This window comes from Electrona antarctica, assembly GCF_951216825.1.
Source record: "Electrona antarctica genome assembly, chromosome: 10".
NCBI lineage: Eukaryota > Metazoa > Chordata > Actinopteri > Myctophiformes > Myctophidae > Electrona > Electrona antarctica.
The window spans coordinates 18,789,931-18,814,222 of NC_136791.1; the positions used below are offsets into that span (position 1 = coordinate 18,789,931).

Here is a 24,292-nt window from a genome sequence, read left to right on the forward strand (position 1 = left end):
ACAGAAACTAATTTGCTTAAGTCATTTACTGCTGGAGTAAATACATAAATAATTCATGCCCTGCCAGCGTTTTGTTTTGTTTTTCCTTGCCTTTTAAGTAGTCACGGAATATTTATGTCCAGTACGATCGATCGTTGCTAAACACAGAGGTTTAAATGTCATCACGACCATCCTTTCAATAGTTAGGGTCTCTGCAAAAAGTGGAATTCCAAGAAGGGCAAAATACGTTTCTTTTGGGGAAATGAAACGGGGACAGAGATTTTGCGATCACATGGTTTCTCTGTTCATAATGGTGACGTTATGTTATGTTGGTGAAGAGCGCCATCTAGGGCAAACACTGAAAACAGAAGCAGGAATTTGCATGTAGCCTGTGGTCATCACTTGTTAGTGTTGGAATACTCTTAATTATGTTTTATTAAATCTTTAAGAGCAGAGACTTTAAACAATCTAAGACAGAGTTATCAAAGTCTCTCGGGTATCTGAATAATTTAAAAAGCAATTATATGAACATGAATAATTAACATTTTGTGGTGTGTTTATCAAAAGGACACCTAACTATAAATACTCTCCCAGCATTTAAACTGACTTAAATGAAAGGCTCAATTATCTTTGAGCCACATCCTAATCCCTAATTAAAGAATTTTTTTTCACACACTTTGTTTTGTTATAGATAAATTAGGAACAAATTGCATGGCAGAGGAACATTGCATAATGCATGTTTGCTAATTGTTCTCTTTCTTTCTCTCTCTCTTGCTGCTTCTGCTGCCTCCATCAGGTTCAAAGAGTAAGTACAATAACTATTCATGTATGATGATGATGATTCCTTAATTTGTGCGTGCGTGCGTGCGTGCGTGCGTGCGTGCGTGCGTGCGTGCGTGCGTGCGTGCAGGGCAGGTTTTCCACAACTTCACTTTCCATGACATAATGTAAGGATGAACAACATTGTTGCTGTTGGATCGAAACCTTTTATGCCCAAACGTGTTACGAGGATGGGGGAAAAAAGGAAGAAACAGAGGGTTAAGGGATCATAGATTTGAGGGAACATAAGGCTAAGGGTCCTAGAACATAAGGCTAGGGCGGCTGTAGCCTCGGAAACCCAGACGTTTTATTTCCTGGAAGAAAGAAGGGCGGCTGTGGCTCAGGAGGTAGAGCAGGTCGTCCAATGATCCCTGGGTCGCCGGTTCGAATCCCGGCTCCTCCTGTCGAAGTGTCCTTGGGCAAGACACTGAACCCTACATTGCCTCCAATGAGTTGGTCGGTGTGAGCTTGCCACCATTGGTGTGTGAATGTGGGAAGTGAGGACGCTGGCGTCGACTGTTCGCCGCTTCACCTCCCAATGTATGAATGAATGAACCATTGTAAAGCGCTTTGGGCACTTGGAAAAGCGCTATACAAATGCAATTCATTAAGGGATCATATCCTTGAGGGAACATAAGGCTACATATGAGGGAACATAAGGCTAAGGGATCATAGAGTTCAGGGAACATAAGGCTAAGGGATCATTTAGTTGAGGGAACATAAGGCTACATATGAGGGAACATAAGGCTAAGGGATCATAGAGTTCAGGGAACATAAGGCTAAGGGATCATATGAGGGAACATAAGGCTAAGGGATCATATGATGGAACATAAGGCTAAGGGATCATAGAGTTCAGGGAACATAAGGCTAAGGGATCATATGATGGAACATAAGGCTAAGGGATCATAGAGTTCAGGGAACATAAGGCTAAGGGATCATATGATGGAACATAAGGCTAAGGGATCATAGAGTTGAGGGAACATAAGGCTAAGGGATCATATGATGGAACATAAGGCTAAGGGATCATAGAGTTGAGGGAACATAAGGCTAAGGGATCATAGAGTTGAGGGAACATAAGGCATGTCATCGCCATGCTGGCTTGTGGTGGACGTTGTTGTCAAATAAAGACAGAGTTAGCCCTGAATGACCATTACAGGTCTGTAACTCTGATAGTGTTCATTTGTACACTCTCAGAGTTACGGGGATCCTTGCAAATAAAACATTTGAGAAGTGTCATATATATTCTGAAGAAAACCTAGAGACTTGACATTCAGTAATATATTTATAATGGTGTGTAGAAAAGAAAACCAAATATTTTCCACGGACAAGGCCAAGGCTTTGCCATTTGTCTGCATGTGTACGGACATATTGATGACCCCTGGATCATAGGGGAACATCGGACTGATCGAATAGAGCTAAGGGAACATAGGACTGAAGGAATAGAGCTAAGGGAACATAGGGTTCTCCTATTGTTTGAGACATGCCCAGAAAATGTACGCTACAGGGTTAATAAGCTAGGTAGCAGCTATTATTATTCTGTTCTGTGCACAAATGTGTTTACAAGCACACTGTAACTCATTCCTTTATTAGCCTACTTGTTATTTATTTATTTAAGAGCCACTCCACTTTCAGTGGAGATCGAATTCACCCAAATCCTCTATTGCCCTGGGGCAGCTTCTGGTTAGGATTCTAATTTGCAAAAAAATATACAAATAAACGGGGAAAAAAAGATTGCACTGCAGACGCTTGTGCGTGATGTGTGCACAAGGTGCATAATGCATAATTCATGTGACTCCCTCTAACCATATATGTAATGACACTATTTCAAAGAGATGGGGACAGTTGTTGTTGTTGTTCTTTTGGTTCTTTTTAGGCGTGTGAAGGTTTTGGGAAATGCTTGATTCAGGCCTAATTAAGCTGCATTCACACTTTTATGTGGTGTCAGGTGTGATAATGCTGTCTCACTGCTGGCACGAAAAACATTTGAAAATGCTAACTGATGAATTGATACCAATTGAAATTACACAGGGTGGCCTTCTGAGTTAGTGTTGAAGTGTCCTTAATTGAGCAAGACACTGAATCCTAGCTCTGACTCCAGAGCGTTAGTCAGTTTTCTTAAACACTCTGCCAGGGCGGCAGGCGCGCTGCTATTCCCATAGACAGAAACATCCATTACTGTAAAAAAGGAGGCAAGGAGGAAAAAAGTATACATCAGAGGACTAATCCATAAGAATGATAGTGTGCTTTATTCTCAAATTGAGTTCTGCCTGAAATTGTTTTCCGTTACTCTCCAAAAAGAAGGCAGTTTTATAATGTTGAAAACCATTCTCCTTCAATATAAATTACCATTTACCATATCTGTAGACGGCGCACTTGGGTAAATTACATATTTTCCGTCTGGCGGAAATACTATTTTACAAAAGCTGGGGTCCTAAGATATTTCCCACCGCAGAGAAATATTCTTTCAACATTATAAAACTGCCTTTGTTTCAGTGAGTAGCTAAATCATTTTTAGAAATTGTTACTACAGTTGGAGACCTCGCACTTTAGTTTCTGTCTATGGGAATAGCACTGCACCTGGCATAGCTTTGGGAGAGAAAATACTCCGGACCAGAGTTACTGTAACTGGACCCCAAACTGCTCCCCGATGAGCAGGTTGGTGTGAGAATGGGTGAACGTAATGACCCCTTTTCCACCAAAATAACTTTGCTTCTGGAACTGGTTCCGTTCTTTACTTTTTATGATGGTTTATATCACATCTGCATCTTCCAACCTGAATAGTGACACGCCCACTATCTGGTTCCCACTTCAGAGCAAGAAGCAGTATTATTTTGCGGGGGGTTCCAGTTCCCACTTCAGAGCAAGAAGCAGTATTATTTTGGGGGGGTTCCAGTTCCGAACCAACTTTTAGGAATCTGAACCAATTAGTTAAAAAATTAGGCGGGAAAAAAAGAATAGAACCGGTTCAACCCCAGTGGAAATGGGCCACTGTCAAGCACCATTTACCTTTATTCTTTTACTACAGGCTGCAGACCGAGTGTGCCAAAACAGCCAGGATTCAGGCGGCCACGGGCATGGGTGTCAGGAAGCCTCCGCCCATGGCCAGGGCCCCGCCTCCGTCCGCCGGACCCGCTGCTCCCACTTCTGCTGCTGCTTCCACCCCCACCCCCACAACGCCCCTCTACGAAGACGTGGGCGACATGTGAGTCAACACTGTCCTCTCATTCATGTTGTTACAGACATTATTCTATCCATTACTTTTTCAATTCATGATGATGATCGAAAAGTGTTTTCTTTTTACAACGTATCGATTAGCAACTATCGTTGCTAATCGAGCTTGCGGCGCTTCGCAACCCGACGCGTTGTGAGCTTACAGATCACATATTTTAACTATTTATGGTTTATCTTTTGTCTCGAAACGTTTTACCTACATGTATTTGTAATTGTATTGCCTCTACTGCCATCATCTGCTTTGGCAATCAGATACCGGATGGCGAGGGTGACACTGGACCCTCACTGTGGAATACAATATCGTGTTTGGTCAAAATATTGTGATATTGTCCATATCGTTCATAGCTGAATGGCTGCTTAAGCAAAGGCTTAAAAATGTAATTTAGATGGCATGTTATGTAGACAGATGCCAGGTTATTATTGACCTGGCATACTATAGTATTTATAGTTTCAATATCCAGATTATTGATTTTCTTTGGATATTCTACTGATGACAGGTTCTTGGATCTATGATCCTAGATGACTATTTCTATGCACTTGATGGTTACCTTGTGTTGTCCTTGCTTACTGGAAGTCGCTCTGGATTAAGAGTGTCTGCTAAATGCCTAAATTGCTGTGGCACTGTCCTCTGGGGAATATTAACTCTCTATCTGCTCTCCAAAGTGCCTTTCACTGGACCTCATCTTGTTTTTTTTTAAATAAGCACAATCACACTCGTGTAGGTGGTAGCTATTGATTTTTGAGACTTTAAATCCAGTTGAGCTTTAGACACAGTGACACCTTGGATCATTGCTTCACACACGCTGCATCGCTCAACGCAATGCTCTTTTTGTCATGTGTGCTGACGCTTGACGCGTGTCTTTCCAATTAGACCTCATGTGTGACTGTCACAACGACCCTCTCTCAAGGTGAGAGCACGCTTTGGCTCATATAAAGAGATCAAGGTTGACTGGGAATCGAAAAGACAAGAGGGGTCTGTCTGACCCATCTGTGGTAACTGGTGCTGCGATTGATTGCTTTTCTGCTATGACAGCGTCGGACAGTAACGAATTACATTCACTTGAATACCTGCACTTGGGTATATTTGTACATTCGTATACTTTCACCCCACTAGCCTACATTTCAAAGACAAATATTGACTTTTTCTAGGAAGGGAAACAAAAAGTACATTATGAATTCACCGCTATTTCACCCCTATTTCAAATATAGTGAGAACAGCAGAACTACAAGCTCATTGTCGTGATGTGATGCATTGTCTCAACTTGCAGATCTGCTATTTTCACTTTAATTGATATTTTTACTAATAAAACTGGTGCTTTAATACAGTACATTGATAATTAGAAAATATACCTTGTAATTTATTCTTTTGAATACTGAGGTATTTTTAAAAGCAATATGTACTCAAGCACACATTTGACTGATCAACCTTCACTTCTAGGGGAGTAATATTGGTATCTATACTCAAGTACTGGGATTGAGACTTTGTCCACCACTAGTGACAGATTGCCTTTCTGCCATGCATCCCCATCAGCGTCATGTCTTGAATGCTTTTCCATTAGCACAATCGAATGAGCAATGAAATGTTTGTTTTTTTACAAGATGGAAGCTAAATTGATCTATCAGTACCGGTGGTGGTAAATGAGGGTCATTTTGATTGAATGCGTTTTAAACCAATACTGCTGCTACTTTAATGGCGAGCTGTAAAGAGGTGGTGATGCAACGTTCACAGTTGTTGTTGATCAATACCAAACGATATGTTACCAACCTTTTTTCCTTTTTCAGAAATAGCAGATCTACAAGCTCACAGCGCGTCACAAAGAGGCATGCTGTGAGCTTGTAGATCTTCCAATTTTGGATAGCCAACCTTTAAATTGATAAAGTGTTTAAAATTATTGTGATGCTATGTTAGCTATACTTTTGCTGGGGACCCCCCAGCTGGACCCCCTCCCAATTAAGGACCTCTGGGGGTCCCCAGCCGGACCCCACTTTGAGAACCACTGAGCGGAGAGGATTTATTTATTTATGTATTTATTTTTTCAAGGAAACCGAAGAGCTTGTTTGTTTGTTTTGGGACTATTTGTCCATGCTGCGCTGAAAACAAGCTGAACCCATAAACGACCCCATCATAGAACACTACCTGATGTTTCCTGCATAGAAAGGGCTTTTGTTTGGGTGTATGCAATTGCAAAGTCTGCGTATGGTTACTCTGTACGTGCGTGCGTGCGTGCGTGCGTGCGTGCGTGCGTGCGTGCGTGCGGGACTGTACGCCGCTACAGTCAGTTTTGTTTTGTAAACAGTTTAGCTTATTATATTTCTGTGTCACAGTTCTCTACTTTCACACCTCTGACATTTTCTTCCTTTTCATCATTCCTCTGTTTCTGCCTTCCATTCCAATGTGTCTTCCCATCTCCTCGTCTCCTCTCTCTCTCTCTGGATTCAGACTGCAGTAAGTACACTAGTAGTCATAGTTATACCACAACACGCTCTATACTGTATACAGTACATTTCACCCAATACAGTATATAGACTTCATCCTGCTGCTCATGTCTTCCTCAGTAGGCTCCACCATGCATCCCCACGCAATATATTAAATACATAGTTCAGAATCCTGTTCATGATTAGTGTCCCACTACAGTCGTATGTCTTTGTCTTTGTTTCTGTGTTAAAGGTATATTCAGTGATTTCACTTAATTCAAATATCACTTATTTTTTCTTATTTTTTGGATAATCCTCCTATACTATAAAGTGTGCTGACCATATAAGGAGTTCCTCCCTGTCCCCAGTGAGCCCCTGGGGTCAAAAAACCCTAGTTTCGGTTTGGGCTTTGGGTGGCAAAGCCTTCATCCAATCAGGATGAGAGGGGCCTTCCTCCAATCATGATCGAGTGGGGGCGGGCCTTGGTGCACGTGCTGTTGGTCTGTTGTACTTCCCTCACTGTAGAGCGTGTGCATGAGCACATCTTGTTACCGGGGTGGACCAGGGTTTTTTCCAAATCACCCAAATCACTGAATGCTCCTTTAAACAGTGTTAGTGGTAGCCTGCTCTGCTTGAACCCATTAAGACCTGATGCCGATTCTACCAATGCCTTCTAAGTAGCTCTCACACTTTCAAGATCTTTCAAAATATTCAATTCATAAATAGCACATGTACCAGCTCGCAGCGCGGTATGATGTGATGCACCTGTGAGCTTGTATTTCTTTGGAATAACCAACTCGAAAATCTAAAATTACACAAATATCTCAAAATGTTACTAATACCTCAACAAGTACAGTACTTGGTAGCTTTGCACCACTGGCTGGTATAACAGATTGTTATGCATTTAGGTCAAGAATACTTGATATAAATAATAGATAAAGTTACTGCTGTTATCTTGGCAGTGCATTGTTCCTTTTAGACAGGTGGTTGTGTCATCGCAGGCGGGCGGAGCCTACAGAAAAGTGTGCTGAATGCGTAGACAGATGTACAGTAGTTGTTGTTATTCTGTTTATCTAAGTGGATAAAGTGTGCTGAATGCGTAGACAAATGGATAAACAGTAGTCCATATTATTCTGTTTATCTAAACATAACACAGGAAAAGGCTTTCTGTCCCCATAACGGAATGGAATGTTTTCTGTACTTAAGATGGGTTTTTTTAACCTGGTTTGCTTGCATAATTTATTAAACAGAGGTATAGGCACATTTTGCACCTACAACTACAAAAGCACTATGTGATGTACTGTACATAGTAATTACAGAGGGGCGTGTCCGTTCCCACAGAGTCATGGCGTAACTCTTTACACATTGTATTTTCGCAACAGCGTGATGATGATAAACACCGTTCACTAAACAAACACGACGTTTGGAATGTGTATTTGACTGCCTTAGGCATAATACTTGACAGGATGCTGTTTCATTTGACTAGAGATGATTGCAAATGCTGTATGTATGGGGAATGTTTGCAAAAAGCTTATAGGCACTCAATAGCTCTTAAAAGAAAGGAAAAAGAGAGAGAGAGAGAAAAGTAGCCATGAGAAAACACATCGGGTAGAGTTCAAGTTCACTCAGTCAAGTTCATTCAAGTTCACACTCCCGTTTTTGTTCGTTGATAGAATTCTCTAAATATAAACCATTCGTTTCTTGATTTGCTTTAGCAGAGCACACTTTTCGCACAAATCGATGCCTAATTATTTCCTCTTTTACACTCGCTGTTGATTTAACCATTCCTACTTAGCAGTAGGACAAAGATAATCACAGATAATCACAATTATTTTTGTCATAATTGTCATGATCGTATCCATGTTGAAAGATGTTCATACATTAAAAAAGCAGAAATCGCAGATCTACAAGCTTGTAGATCAGCTATTTCTGCTATTTTTATAACCTTTTTTTTAAAAAGTATAACATTTATAAAAATGTCAATGTATTGGTATATTTCAGTCATTTGTCATATCTGCCCTGTGCACCTTTTTATTACGAAGCCTAAAAGGCAAACAGAAATTTAATTTCCATTTATAACGTTCCAATTTCCAATGCCAAAAACACAATTTAATCATTATTTATCACAAATAATCGTCAACTTAAATGTGTAATCGTGAAACCTATATAAGACTGAATATAGAGCGCTGAAGTCCTGACGTCACTCACTCATCCCCTGGTTCTGCCTGGTTCACGGAAGTAATTTGTCTATGAAGAATAACATGGAGTCATCTTAAAATCGTTTCATAGAAGCATTGTGGACCAAAAATAAACAAGCTGTCTCTGCGTTATTGTCAGGGAGGTGTCTCTGTATCGTTTGCGACCGTCAGTCACTCATATATGATAGTCTGTTTCTAGCGAAAATGTAACTATTTCAGTAGCAGTAGCAATAGCGTTTTCTCTCAGTCAGTTGATTCTTCATATCCATATGAGTGAAACGGCCGGGATGACATGTTTATTTTTCAAACACAGTTATTATATGAGGCGATCTAAAATCCCCTATGGGGATTACTATGTAAATAAATAGTACATGAACCCGTGGATTTACGCCCTCTACCGATACTGACGTCAGACTTCGGTGCTCTATTATGTGACGCTTAAGAGTCCTGTGAGTGAAGACTGGAATTAAATGGTAGCACAATAGTCGCCCTCGCCTTCCTTCCTTCGCCAGCCAACCCTCTTCCTCCGCTTTCCTCCCCCCTTTTAAACCGTCGACTCTTCCTCCGTTTCAAAGTCTTTTCTTTTTCTTTGTTTTCCACCTCTGTCTCTTTCCCACCCGGGCGTCCATAGGGTTAAAAAGTCTGTCATTGAGGCAGCTGATCGTCAGAGGCATCTTGGCACATTTGCTTGTCGAGCCCTCGCAGCCCGAGGCAACGGAGTGCTGCACGGAAACCCTCCCCGCTCCGAGAGCAACGTGACCTTCCTGACGGACCAACGGCCACTCACCACGCACAACCCCGTCTACGACGACGACGACGGCAACGTCGACGGCCCCCTCGCCGCCTTGCTGCCCGACAGAAAGACGGGCGCCTCCCCCCAGAGTCCCACCCCGCACGGCGGCGGATATGAGGCACTCCAGAGACAGGCTCTCATGGACCCGGCCGAGTGGGAGATGCGGCTGCTCCTGGCGGCTGCGAGGGGAGGCGAGGGGGATGAGGAGCCGGAGGGGGCCGTGGACAAGCTGTCGGTCCGCCAGCAGGCCAAGCAGTTCGAGCAGCAGGCCAGGCAAGACTGGAGCTCCTCCTCTGCCAGGCAGAGCTCCCACGGGGGATCGTCCCACGGGGGTTCGTTCCCTGACGGCGTGGACACGCTGGAGGTCAGCTCGGAGGCCCTGCTCTCCCTCCTGGACTGTCCCTCCTACGGCCCCCTGTCTGCGGGGGGCCGGGTCATCATCACCCAGGAGGACTCCCCTCCCTACCCGGCCTCCCTGAAGCCCACCCCGCCCGTCCTCAGGAGGTTCAGCTCCAGCATCGCCAACTATGTGACGGCGGAGCCTTGTGACGTCACCGTGGAGATCATCCCAGACCCCCCCGACGGTCCCCCACCTCCTCCACCCCCTCATCGGCTTGCGCCACCTCCTCCTGCCTCCCACCTGCCCGTGACCGCGCCCTCCCCTACTCCCCCTCCTCCCACCAAGCGGGTCGCTCCCCCGCCTCCCCCTCCGCTCCCTCCCGCCACTCCTCCCGCAGGGGCTGATCGGGGGGCGCGTCCCCCCGCCGTCCAGTTCGTCCCGACCTCCCTGCCGCCCGCGTCCTCGCTCCGCCCCGTCTCGGCCCGTGCCGCCCGCCCCGCTCTCCCAACGGCCGGCGGCGGCGAAGGCGACGAGCGAGGGGGAGGTGGGAAGAAGAGAGAGCTCAAGGGCATCCAGTTCGTCCCGACCTCCCTGCCGCCCGCGTCCTCGCTCCGCCCCGTCTCGGCCCGTGCCGCCCGCCCCGCTCTCCCAACGGCCGGCGGCGGCGAAGGCGACGAGCGAGGGGGAGGTGGGAAGAAGAGAGAGCTCAAGGGCATCCTGAAGAACATCAAGAACCTCGCAGAGCTGGAGAACGCTGTCGCCAACATGTGCAGTCAAGTGGACAAAAACAACAAGATTCCCAAGTTCGGCAAGACGGCGCAAGTGAGCCAAGAATCAGAGGAGGTCGGGTCGGAACCTCGCGAGGATCAACGGAGCGAAACGCCAATCCCAGCCGACTGCAACCGGCAGAGCCTGACGACGAACGTAGACGCTAACGGGAACGGAATAAAATACGCGAACATGAATGGGAATGGAATGAACCACTTGAACGTGACCGCAGAGGTTGAGAACACCACGAGTGGAATGAAACATCTGAACCTGAATGGGAACATAGAGAAGCACGTGAGCGTGACCGCAGAAGCGGAGCACTGTGGCGTCAGCCAGCCGAACTCCAACGGGCTGAGTGACTCCGTCGCCCACGAACTCAGCGAATACTTTACCTCTCATGAGTCAACTTTGTTCTGACTCACTTCTCGCTTCTTTTTGTGACTCCACTTGGCTCTTTTCCACTGGGAAGAGTTAACCCAGAACCTCCCCATAACCTGAGGCTTTTGCAGAAGCTGTTCTGTGTGTATTATGTTTCCATTATAACCAGAACCCACACACATCATTAAAAAAAACATTTTGAAAATATTGTAGTATTGTAAGTTCTGAGTTCTGGGCTCCCAAAACTCGGGTTTATTTCCAGTTCCTGAGTAGGAGGTCCGATTCCTTAACGGTTCTCTTTAACGATTCCTAGAAGGGGTTCCAAATGGACCCTTACAGGTCTGTAACTCTGAGAGTGTACAAATGGAGTCAAATAGACTCTTACGGGTCCATTTGATTCAGTTTGTACACACTCAGAGTTCTCTTTGGTCCTTGAAATGATAAAGTTTGGGAATCTCCGGTATTGTAATTGTATAATAGATGTGAAGTCCACATAACCAGCTCCGACATTGTGATAAAAAAAGAAAACGGTTCCAGAAACGATTCCAAATGTGTTGGAACCGATTCCGGTTCCTCTGTGTTGGATCTGGTTCCCCTGATTCCGGATCCCAACCCTTCAGAACCTCATCTGAGCAGAGCGTAGTGTATGGAAACAAACCCACAACCTGTGAAATAAGGTTTCACTTACTGTACAGTGGAAAAGAGCCATAATACTCTGTGTCGCTCATGTCTTTCATTTCTTCATGCCTCATTTCAACACCGTGTGTGTGTGTGTCTTTTCTTCATGTTTTGTACACGTAAACTATTGATTTTCTTTCTTCTTTTTTACACAATCAATAGTGTGTTCTACATCTTGGAAGCAAGATGGACATTTTAAGCTATTGATTTTCTATTGGTTTTAGCTTTTCTGTTTTTACTTATCTTGTGACCGTAGTAATTTAAATTGAAATTGCGTATCCTGATCTTAGTCTTGTGTTATAATAGAAAGTTTGTATAAAATATATGATGCTCCTTCTTCTTCTATAGGAATAAATAATCAATTACCTCTGCAATTACATACTTGCTGGTCAAACAGCGTTCAATCAGATACTTATGTCTGTTCTTCGGTTAGCAACTAGGTTATTTAAATTAATAACTCATTCATAATAAGAGATTCATGGTTTACACATTAAACTGCCAAATTCAGGTCGGAGAAGATAATTTAGTGAGCCCAACAAGAGAGCCCAGGGACTTTGTTAACAAATCATATGTTTTCTATTTTCAATTATCTAAAGATGAGATTAATGGTTTACACATAAAACAACCTCATTCATGTTTTCAATTTAAGAAGATAGTCTTTGCTTAGTGACGAGACAAATTTGGGACTCCAGTAGAAGATGCAAATGAAGAGGAAAATGATATGTCTCGTATTATGTAAGGGATTATGCACTGGAAACAGAAAACACACAACTTACTTGCTCCCAGAGCATGGCCCCACTTATACCACAACTACAGTAACTACAAATTCTCCACACACAGTCACGCACGCACGCACGCACGCACGCACGCACGCACGCACGCACGCACGCACGCACGCACGCACGCACGCACGCACGCACACACACACACACACACACACACATCCATGTTTCTCAGTCATTCATTCACCGTAGCTACAGTTAATTAGTGCCTGGTGTCACTTATGAACCAGACTTCCATGAATTAGATGGTACAGTATGGTGGGTGTGCTTTGATATGGTTTGTGAACTAACTCTGCACATCTCCATATGCTCAGATTGAGCCCAATGACCCAAAAACTTGCATTTTTGGGTCATTGGGTCATTACATTGAAAACATTTACACAAGCTTTACACAAGCTTGTGTCAAGTTGTGCGCGGCACTTGTGTGAAAAACGTAGTTTAGGGAAGCAATGGCATAGGTGGTCCATTATGTTTCAGTGCAGTGGTACAGCAGATCATAATATATCGCATACAATCATGACCTTTGTCTCACATTGCAGAATCAACCAATGCTTTCTTTGCTTTGCTTCCTGTGATGCAAGCTTTTTTTTTTTTAATTACCGTTTCTCTGCTGACATGTTGAAAGAAGTATTGAAAGACGCCTACACACGAAATGTAATAATTAATACAGTTTTGCATGCCATGCCATCATCATGAGTTCACGAGAGGAAGAGCATTTGAGGTCAACCGCTGGTTGGAAGAATTGCCTTCTGAAAGTTGTTGCAATAATTCACCTGCTATTGCAAGTTACAATTCAGGCATTTAGAACACACTCTAATCCATCCATTTAGCACACACTCTAATCCATCCAGAGTGACTTTATTGAACTCTAGTCAATAAACAAGGTAAGTAAGTAATCACTTAAATAGAGTGAGAGAACCATGCAGCGACTCAAAGACACCATGAGACCAGGTAAACAATGTGGATCTGTCTAAACAACATTCTATTTAAAACACATTCTGTACATTTGAAAGTAACTATAGCATACCAGGCAAAAAATGAAGTTAGTGTTTGCCTATACAAAAATCTAAATTGTATTCCTCACAAAAGCAAATCTAAGAATAACAAAGACTAGTGAGTAAGTAATGATGTCTGTATAGTAGCCACATCTTGGTTAATCGCCAGCATCAATCGAAAGAAAAGGTATCAAGACGTAGTGAGAGAGTGAAATGCTTTCAATACCATTGGACATTTTATTGAATGTCCAAAGTTTGGGGTTTTGTTTATAATGTTATTATATTTTTGAACTTTAGCAATAATAAAAAAGGGGTCACACACACACACTGAGTGGAAACATTGTTAAATTCTTTAGATCTAGTTCTCACTTTGAGAACCACTGAGGGGTGCTTGAAGGGATTCCACAAAACTGTTGATGTCTACAAGCTCGGCACGACTTGAGCTTGTAGCTCAGGGTTGTAACTAAAAAAAAGGTTGAAAACCACTGCTCTAAATGTTGCATTTGAGTCGATTCATCGGCTGTAGGAATTCATCAGCAGCCTGATGGGCGACTGTGGCTCAAGAGGTAGAGCAGGTCGTCCAATGATCCATGGGTCGGCGGTTCGAATCCCGGCTCCTCCTGTCTACATGTCGAAGTGTCCTTGGGCAAGACACTGAACCCCAAATTGCTCCCGATGTGCTGGTTGGTACCTTGCATGGCTTCCGCCGCAATCGGTGTATGAATGTGTGTGTGAATGGGTGAATGTAATGCACAATCTATGTAAAGCGCCTTGGATAAAGGCGCTATATAAATGCACCATTTACCTGATGTTCAATAGATAGAAAGATGGAGGGTGAAGTACCACCCCCTCCCTTGGGGAGGAGCTGTCTTTTCACATGTCTCCAGTCCTGAAGGTCTAGAACAGGGTTTCCCAAAGTGGGTGCCGTAACGCAAGTCCAGCGGTGCCTCATGATACTCATAATAATTACCGGTAAGATATATTTGGAATTAATCAATGTCACTTCAGTTGAACCACTTAAACCATCTATACTCAATAAGACGGACCAGAGTTAAACTGTACTTTTGGTGAATGCTGGGGTTTAAGTGGTTAAACCCCAACTATATATTATTTTTGGTCTGTCTTAATGGAAACAAATATTCTCTCCAATCCTTCCTCGTGACATACTGTATCTTTGGGGGAAAGATCTACATATTTACGCACCGTTGATATGACAAAAGGTGCTATAAAGTAAGAATGTAATTCAAGGGGTGCCGTGGATGAAAATCTTATTTACAGGGGTGACCTGAGCCCCAAATGTTTGAGAACCACTGCTGTAGAACTACCACTCCTCCCCGGGGGAGCTGTCTTCCCACAAGTCTCCTGACGATCCTCCCAGCATGATGAAGTAGGATACTCACTGCTGAATGATGTTGTGCTGCACTGTGGTACACGATAATTACAGCACAAATCAATCCTTAATCACCTGAGGACCGCTGCTATACCGATGGAGCTGTGGAACCACTGTTTTCCCCTTTAAGCCCCAAATTATGCTGTCACATAATTATGACAGTATAGTATTATTACCAGTAAGACGCCCTGGGGCTGAGAAGCACACATCCGCCTGGGTGACTGCAGACTGCTGGGCGACCACTGTCTCTTTGGCATGGGGGGTCTCCGAGATGTCATGAGGCATGACCATATATGGAGGCGTGATGTCATGAGGCGTGAACATATATGGAGACCTGATGTCACGAGGCGTGACCATATGTGACCAAATTTGACTGAGGGATGCCATTGAATTTTTTTGAATTTTCGTTTTTTCATGTCGTATGAAAGCAGGGAATCATAGCTTCAAATTGACATATTGGTTGTTCAGTTTGACCCACCAGTTTTGGAGATTATAGAGTAATGTCTTGCAGAAAACAGCGAGAAAACAGGCTTGAAAGGTCCACTTCTGTGGTCTCTAACATTACACCTAGCTACATGTTTAAGCATTTATTTCATATTCATGTCGATTTCAGCACTTATTTCAGACATGCTGTAGTATGTGAAGAGTCTGCCTGTGCTATTAACTCATAACTTAAAAAAAAGTTTTTCTCCTCTGGTGAAAAGCTTGAATTTGCACGATGGCAGGCTCTCAGTCAAATCGGGTCACATATGGAGGCGTGGGTGACTATAACCAACTGACTGACGGACGGAAAATGCAGGTTTTCATAGTAAATGCGACCTACGGTCGCTATTATTACTATTATTGCGATGCAGGTCGCATTTACTGTGGAATCTTGCATTTCCCGTCAGTGTGTCACACCAGGCAAGCCCCCAGGTCATTGTGACATCACTGTGACATCAGCCACCATATTTGGTGCCCAGGTCATCGTGACATCACCTGACATCAGCCCCCATATATGGTGCCCAGGTCATCGTGACATCACTGACATCAGGGATGGATATACCCTGATGTCATAGTAAATGCGACCTGCTGTCGCAGTTCAGCCCATACTGGAGATCCCTGATGCCATCAATATTGGCCAGCAACTGACCTCAGACCTCAGATCTCCATATATGGATATATGTCAGAACCTGTTCTGTATTCCATATGTTGATCCTTCCCCATCCATCCTTCCTTTCCGATGTCTCCCTTTTGACTGATACCTGTCCATTCAAACCCTAGACGGGCCTGCCCCAAAGTTATTAGTGCAGCCGCGCCCGGCAGCCGGCGAAAACTAGAGTTCTCAACAGGCCCACCTGTCCATTCAAACTCTAGACGCGCCTGCCCTAAAGTTATTAGTGCAGCCGCAGCTGGCAAACATAATAGAGTTCTTAACAGGCCCGGAAATTAAGGCCCGGCCCTACCTGGGCCCTCATCAAACCCTGTACACTCAAGAGAATGTCCCCATTACCACCCTTAGATCTCTATAAACTGTGGAGCTGACCTGTTCTGACATTCAAGAAGAAAGCGAGAGCAAAGCACTCAGTTGAATAATTCCACGTAATGGTGTAACGGGTGCACGGTTCAGGAAGACACACTGTGAGAATAAATACCAGCACTCACGTTGTGTCCTTTTAGGATTCTTGTTTTATTTTTCGTTTTCCCCCAGCAGGCAACAAACAGACAGATGGACGTTTCGGCAAAAATGTTGCTATTCAGATTTAGAGTTGAAGAAGGCCACACGGCCGAAACGTCCATCTGTCTGTTTGTTGCCTGCTGGGGGAAAACGAAAAATAAAACAAGAATCCTAAAAGGACACAACGTGAGTGCTGGTATTTATTCTCACACTGTTCTGACATTCCACATGTTGATATGGCCTCATCAAGCCCTGTACACTCAAGACACGCTCCATATATGGCCAGTACAGAATTCATTCCAAGTTGATCTGACCCCCCCCATGCCAAAGTTCCAGCGCTCGCCCAGCAGTCTGCTGTCAACGAGGCGGATGCGTGCACGCGACCTCGGTCGCTTCTCACCCTCAGGTGTCTTACTGGTAACTATTATTATTATTTTCAACTGGTGTGTCACAACTTCTTGGAGTTCTTCACTTTTTAAAATTAGTTATAAGCGAGCAACGCGGTCAGAGTCAAGTATACGTTAGCTATTACCAGTGATGGAAAAGGTACTGACATTTTACTAAGTAAAAGTATCAATCATCATCATCATCATCATCATTTTTCTACCGCGGTCGAGATCATGGATTTCACAATATCACGCCAGACTTTCCCGTCATTGCCATCCCCAGTTCCTGCTTACTGATGCATGTGTCCTTCTGGATCGGACTAGTACATAAACACGGGGAAGGTTGCCGTATATTAGAGAAGTCGATGGGTGGCTCTTCCAAGAGAGATTTTGCGCTCTCATTAGAAGGCGGGTGTAAATGCCATACAGCCAGTGTCAATACTGCAATATAGAAATACTTTGTTAACTCTTTGAGAGTTTCAAGGATTTCTATATAGTAGGTAGACTTCTCTATGGCATAATCCCGTTTTTGAATGATTTATTGAAAATTCTGTGTGACAACGAAAGACCTTCAGAGAAAGCTTGACTTGTCTGCTTCCAGGAAAAAAATGAACTGAGTTGATAAAATGTTTAGTTTTTGTGTTGGAAGCCATTTAAAAGAGCCTGCATTTACACTGGGTAGTGTTTCTAGGACAACACAAAAAGTTATGCCCGGTTGAAGTTTTATTTTCTAAATAACTTTTTTTCTGCTGGGCGTACATAGCCATGCAATATCTCATTTTAAAGGGTGAGTTGTAGAGTTTCTCACATGTACCACTGTAGATATTTTGCCATCTATAAATAGCATGGTCAGTCATGATCAATCTGACCTATCCAGCTAAAAGTCCCTATAGCTCTGAATTGGAACATCATATAAACTCAATTCTTTTTTGGGGTAAAATTAGACATTCTAACGCACATTTTGATATATACCATGTTTACATAGTCTTACCAGTACCTTGTCTATTCATGCATGTATCTCAAAAACCTATTATGAAGAAACACAGTTTTGATAAAAAACACATCCAAGGACATTGTTTTGATATGACTTGGTGCCCATGAAATCTATCAAAATATAGACTTGAATGTATACTGTATTATAAAAAAGAAATTGAGTTATTACCATCTACCGTTGCAGAGTAAATCACAGTTGAAACTCGCTTAGTCATATACAATAAACCTCACAATAGTGAACAAAATAGCCATGACAGGTCTAACTCATTGTAAAAGCGTCTTTTATTTTTTATGACTACTAACATAATAAAATTATAATAAATATTACAGAAAATAAATACCTACATACAAAACAGTTGTCCCCAAACTCCCCAGTGTCCCCAAACCACTGCATTCCAGTTGTTCTTGACGGTGTGTGTGTGTGTGTAGGCTAAATAATAATAATAAAAAATAAAAAAACTGCCCCCCTGAAATGAATGAATCCGGTTCAGTGTCGGAGAACTCCATCGCAGTCTTGACTCTTCGTCTTCATCATCCTCCTCCTCATCTGATGTCAGTTCGAAATATATAAAAAATAAACATTTAGCTGTTGTCAGTGCACGCTACTATTACATGGTGTTTGTAGCTGGCTGCTAGTATCACGATAAAATAATAGGCGACGTTAGAATGACACCAATGAGTGCTCGCAGGTATAATATCCAGCACCATCGTGTCGCCACATTCCACTGGCTGTTGGCTAGTTGCTAGCAAACACTGCAGAAATGGTACTGGCTATTGGCCGGGGGGGGGGACGTAGGCTATCTGACATCATCGTCATCATCATCATCATCACACGGTGACACACTAAACAATGTAAAATCATGATTGTATACAATACAATGAATGAGATTATCATGCAAGCTCATATAACTCATGGACAAAAGAAATCTACAAGCTCACAACGCGTCGCGCATGTGACCTGTTTGAGCTTGTAGAGCTGGCTGCTAGTATCACGATAAAATAATAGGCGACGTTAGAATGACACCAATGAGTGCTCGCGGGTATAATATCCAGCACCATCGCGTCGCCACATTCCACTGGCTGTTGGCTAGTTGCTAGCAAACACTGCAGAAATGGTACTGGCTATTGGCCGGGGGGGGGGGGGGGGGGGGGGGGGGGGACGTAGGCTATCTGACATCATCGTCATCATCATCATCACACGGTGACACACTAAACAATGTAAAATCATGATTGTATACAATACAATGAATGCGATTATCATGCAAGCTCATATAACTCATGGACAAAATAAATCTACAAGCTCACAACGCGTCGCGCATGTGACCTGTTTGAGCTTGTAGATCATCATGTTTGTTCTCCATCTTTGTAGACAGTAAAAGGTGCTGGCTAATGGCTGGAGGGGGGGTTAGTGTCGGTCGGTGCAGTACAAATGTATCGTAGCAGGCATGCAGCCATGCACGCATGGCAGTACAATTATTTTATATTGTAGCGTGCCATATAGGCGATCTGATCTGAAGAGTAATGTTCGCTCCTTTTATTTACTGTCTACAAATACGGAGAACAAACATGCATCGTTTACTGAAGCAACGCGTGGTTATGCGCGACGCGTTGTGAGCTTGTAGATTTCCTTTGTCCATGATTTCTGATCACTATAGAAGGGCATTTTCTACAATAAGATTACCTCAAAACATTCCGGGTTGATCGTCTTCTTTCAATGGTTTCCCGGTATGGCTCATCGGACGACGATGAGGAGACAATGAGTGGTAGTGGCCGGTCGCCGCTCCGGTTCTAAGCCCAGCCACCGGTCCCAGCGACCGGGCTGGTGGGGACTGGAGAAGGCGACTGGGACGCGTATGGATCAATACTACTACCACAAAACTCGCTCAAATAAATATTACTGCTTTCAACTTTTTCTGATAGAAAACGGGCTGAACACTGAAAACTATGAAAACTCCCTCCGCCCCCACTGTTTACTGGGGGGTGGGATCCACTTCCAATGGCAAAGCGTACACGTGTGTCACGTGACACGGGTTTTCTGGGAAATGTAGTTGATATTTATGCTCAATACTCTATACAGAGGTGCGGACCGAATTAATCTATTGGTATTAGTAAAAAAAGAGAACTACGGAAAATCACGTACAAGTCAGACCGGACTAATGCATAACTCCACGTGTTTTCCAGTAGTTGTCTGTCTAAGGGTTAATGTAAAAGTCCGGAATTCAAAATATATTTGAGTAAACAAAATGTACCAAATTTAAAAGCACTCATTGTGCAGAATGTCCCATTTCAAGTTTTCAAATGTTTATAGGGTGGTTCATGAATGTTTTGTAATTATAATCAAAAACTTCAAAGTAACTATCAACTAAAGTTTTCAAATAAATAAATGTAGACCACGCTGTGCTCTGAATGGTCAAAGACCATGGCTTTATTTTACAGCAGCTTTTAAAAGCTGTATCAAAGATGAGCTCTAGGGAGAGAACAGGCATGCTTTTTTAAAAAATTTCTAGCTTCTGGAAGCTGATAAAAGTTAAAAAGGTGATTTGCATAGATATTACATTGAAATAAAAAGCAAATTCATTAATTAGCTTTTCTTGGTGCAAATGGGGCTTGCGGCAGCCCTTGGGCCAGTGGGCCTTATAGCCCACCTCCCTGTCCTGGCCCAGACAGATCAGTAATGTTTGATTCATCCTGCTTTCTCCCCTGCGGCCTGTTGTCAGATCGAACCTCTCATCTGCTAATGCTGCATTCTGTGTTCTCCGTCCGTGCGTGGCCAGCGTACGGTTTCCCCTGGTGAAAGGCCAAGCCAAGCTCACATGCGGTTTGCTCTATAAACCTAAAAGGGAACCGTCAGGCGCTGATGGTTATTCTTCATTTTCTTAACCCCCTGCAATGCCATTGATTTGAGGCCAGGCCATTTTAATTGCTCCCCTTTTTCTCCAGTGACATTTTGAACCTGGTGTCAAGATTAACATTTTGAAAAAGGCAGTTTATTTGTAATGCTGCGTTCAACGCTGGCTGCTGCAAAACTACATAGGCCAGCGGTCAGTGCAGTCAGCGTGTTTAACTTAAGTAAGTGAGGGAAAGTGTCGCTTTACAACGCTTAGCAATTCTTTGAGAGCTTGTGGAGCTGCTATTTTCAAATGGTCATGATGTTTTGTAATAATGTTTTGCCTAACTAATTACTAAATGTAGGTGAGTATAAGTAAAAGTATTGAAAATCGGAAATACTCCAGTAAAGTAAAAGAATTCCTCAACATTGTAAATGCAGTACTTGAGTAAATGTACTTAGTTACTTTCCACCACTTTTTAACCCAAGCCTTTCCATTCATTACTATAGGCCTATGGAGTGTTTGTTCAATTACAGGGGTCTCCCCGTCTCTCCCATTACTTTCCTGAACAGAAAAGGAGGCTTATCAATTTCATCCAACCATGAGAGAGAACCGATTCATCATCTTCAATTTTCCTAGTGTTCAATTTTTTCATTGTTTGTTTTGTCTCATCACGTCCAATTTCACTTGGAAATTGGAAAACGTATTGTTTTCTGTTTGCTCCAGTAACAAGCTAGAGAGACAGAGGGGGCCTTTTACTGAGCATGAAGTACTCTAGTCTGTGGTAATGATTACCCTGAGAATATAGAACTAAATTATTTAACATTTGTTTTATTCGGAACAAAACAAGATCACTTACACCTGCTTTATACAGGTCTCTGTCGAGTGGAAACCTCATATGTCCAAAACTGTTACATTTCAGGATTTAAATTCAAAAATAGCAAAAGTAGCAGATCTGCAAGCTCAACGTGTGGATCTGCTACTTTTGCTGCTAGCTGTGTGGCGCTGTAGTGTGATCAAATAGGGCGTTCATTTACAAAGAAAAGAGAAACAATGAAGTTAGTTTGTCGACATATGAGGTTTCTGCCCGACAGCAACGACTAAGCTTTAGCATCATAGCACCATGATGTAAAATATATAGTGTACAAATTGTGATAAATGAGGATACACTGTCAATCTTTCATTGATTTTAGTGTGTGTGTGTGTGTGTGTGTGTGTGTGTGTGTGTGTGTGTGTGTGTGTGTGTGTGTGTGTGTGTGTGTGTGTGTGTGTGTGTGTGTGTGTGTGTGTGTGTGTGTGTGTGTGTGTGTGTGTGGGCTCATCCATTTCAGTGAAGTCAGTAATTGGTTTCATTGTAATTGGTTGTCCAATGTCCATCCCATCACCCCCTGGTGGGCCAACCTACCCATGGACGGTGTCCACTGGAGACCTTGTATGTTCCGTGAAAATGCAACGACAAAAAAGTACCTGTGTTATACAGTATAGACGAATCCACGGCAGGGTGCCTTGGGCGCAGCCATTACTGAGGTGTACCATTAAGTGCAGCTTTACACCTCAGCACTGATTAGCTACACCTGGCCCACAGGGCACTGCTCCATGGATTTGTCTATAGTGGATCCAATGTAGTTGTTAATTTAGGTCGCATTCACACCCGAAAGCTTTACTGCGATTAAAACAAATCCTGCTGCACATTGTCCGGAAAGTGCGCTTCGTTTGGCAGGTGTGAATTAAGGCTCAATCGAATCCTAATGCGCACCAAAGAACCCCATTCTACTCCGCCCAAAAAAACGGGGTTTCACTTCGCTTCAAAACTCACTGCAGGTGTGAATGCAATCGCATTAAACATAGGGAGTGAGTGTACCATTGTGGGATGACGAAGTTGGTATTTGGCACACGAGAAGGAAGGAGAAGGCATTATTACGCAGCGACGCGTAAAGATGTCCCTGTCCCGTGGACACACGTGGTCTACCGTCTAATGACGAGATAGAAGCCCAGTATGGCCAGACCATCATAGGCTTAAATGCTGAAGGTTACACACACGAACAATGCAGTATAAAGGATATAGCAAGAGAATGGAGCCGATTAGGTTCCATTGCACATTTGCACAGTGTTGCAGTTTGCATAAAGTGTTTGCGCTCGTAGTACAGAGTTAGATAAAAGTGGTATGTGTGCTTGTGTAGACAGTATGGCTACTCCTATTAACCTACCAGGTTAATGTAATGTATGTAGGCTTTAGTAGGGTAGCCGCTACTAAACAAGGTGGTAAAGTTGTAGACATCTGCACGCACGCACGCACGCACGCACGCACGCACGCACGCACGCACGCACGCGTCCAGTCCCCGACGATACACACTGCAACCGTACATTACCATCAGTTTAAAGTCCTAACTATTACTCTTAGTATATATTCTTTTAACACACATATTTCACTGCTGCGTTTCCAATTGCTGCGGATGACAAGCTAGCGCAGGGTGAAGGCAAACGCAGCAAATTAAATATGCAAGAATGATGCAACTTCTCTGCCTATTCGCATCGAGTCTACCGAATTAGAGGCGTGAATACGACCTTAGTCACAAGCTCTTGTTAATACTTTTCATTGCTTTCACTTTCTGAAATTTCTCAAAATGTACAATGTGTGGCCATTCAACGCAACGTGACTTCGTGGATCGACTATTTGCATTGCCTTTTGTACCGTCACTGTCAAAGGATAAAGTAGGGCATTCATTTACAAAAAACTAAAATGTACATACAAAATTAAATATGGGAAGATACAAGGTTCTCTGCCTGACAACAACAACGGCGAGGTGCCTGTCTGTGCAACTCGGTCCCATTTGTCTTACAGCGGCTGGTAGAAAGTGCATAGCCCAGCCGGAGGGCCCAGGTCGTCAATCAAGACCCCCACCGCTACTCCCTCCCCATCGCCCACCACTTAGCAGCCGCGGCAGGATTGGAGTGGTGGTCTAGTGGTCATACATGTACATGGGGGGGGCTCTCTGCCCTGTGCGGCTGCTCCGTGGCCCATAATAACGGATTAGACCTCCAGAGGGAAGCTCACATCATTGCTTGGTCGTATATCTCTGTCTCTGTTGGGTGGAAACCTCATATGTCCTCATATGTTCAAAAGCAGCAGATCGATCAGCATGAATTTGCACCGCTTTTCGTGCTAGCAGATCTGCTATTTTGTATGCTTTTGTGTGACGTTGTAGTATGATTAAGTTAGGTCATTAAAATATGGAGATGAGAGCTTTCTGCCCGACAGCGACGATGCATCTGAATGTGAGATGAGGTTACAGGTGTACTTGTAACTACAAACGTGTCCAACGAGGCGACGACTCAGAGCACAAACAAACAGACAACTCTGAACTCTCCAATTTGAAATTAGCAATGAACACAGCTGCTCAGGTCCAACTAATTAACGACTCTCTCTCTTTGCGTCATGACATCACTGAGAAATTGAGAATAGAAGGGATCTATTGGATTTGGACCTAAATAAACAACCACAATAACATGACTAATCATCCATCTCATAGTACATTTACAGTCACTTACTTGACTTTGACTTTGACCTGACTTTTCTTTTTTTCAACTTTTCTTTTTTTTACGCAATTCCCACAGGGCCCTGCAGGCTTCGGGCCCTGACGCTTAAGCTCCGCCTAGTTCCA

The 24,292-nt window shown here is 43.5% G+C and overlaps 1 protein-coding gene across 1 annotated transcript in view; it reads left to right on the plus strand.

The window, feature by feature from the left end:
• Positions 1-3,445: 3,445 nt before the first annotated feature.
• The window catches only part of LOC306930752 (uncharacterized protein), a gene marked incomplete at its 5' end in the record, with an annotated part of 31,971 nt that continues 11,124 nt past the window's right edge, over positions 3,446-24,292 (plus strand). The window contains 2 exons of the mRNA XM_079511847.1: positions 3,446-3,453; positions 3,824-4,000. Of these exons, the coding sequence (XP_079367973.1) occupies positions 3,446-3,453; positions 3,824-4,000 (185 nt within the window). The remainder of the gene's footprint in view (positions 3,454-3,823; positions 4,001-24,292) is intronic.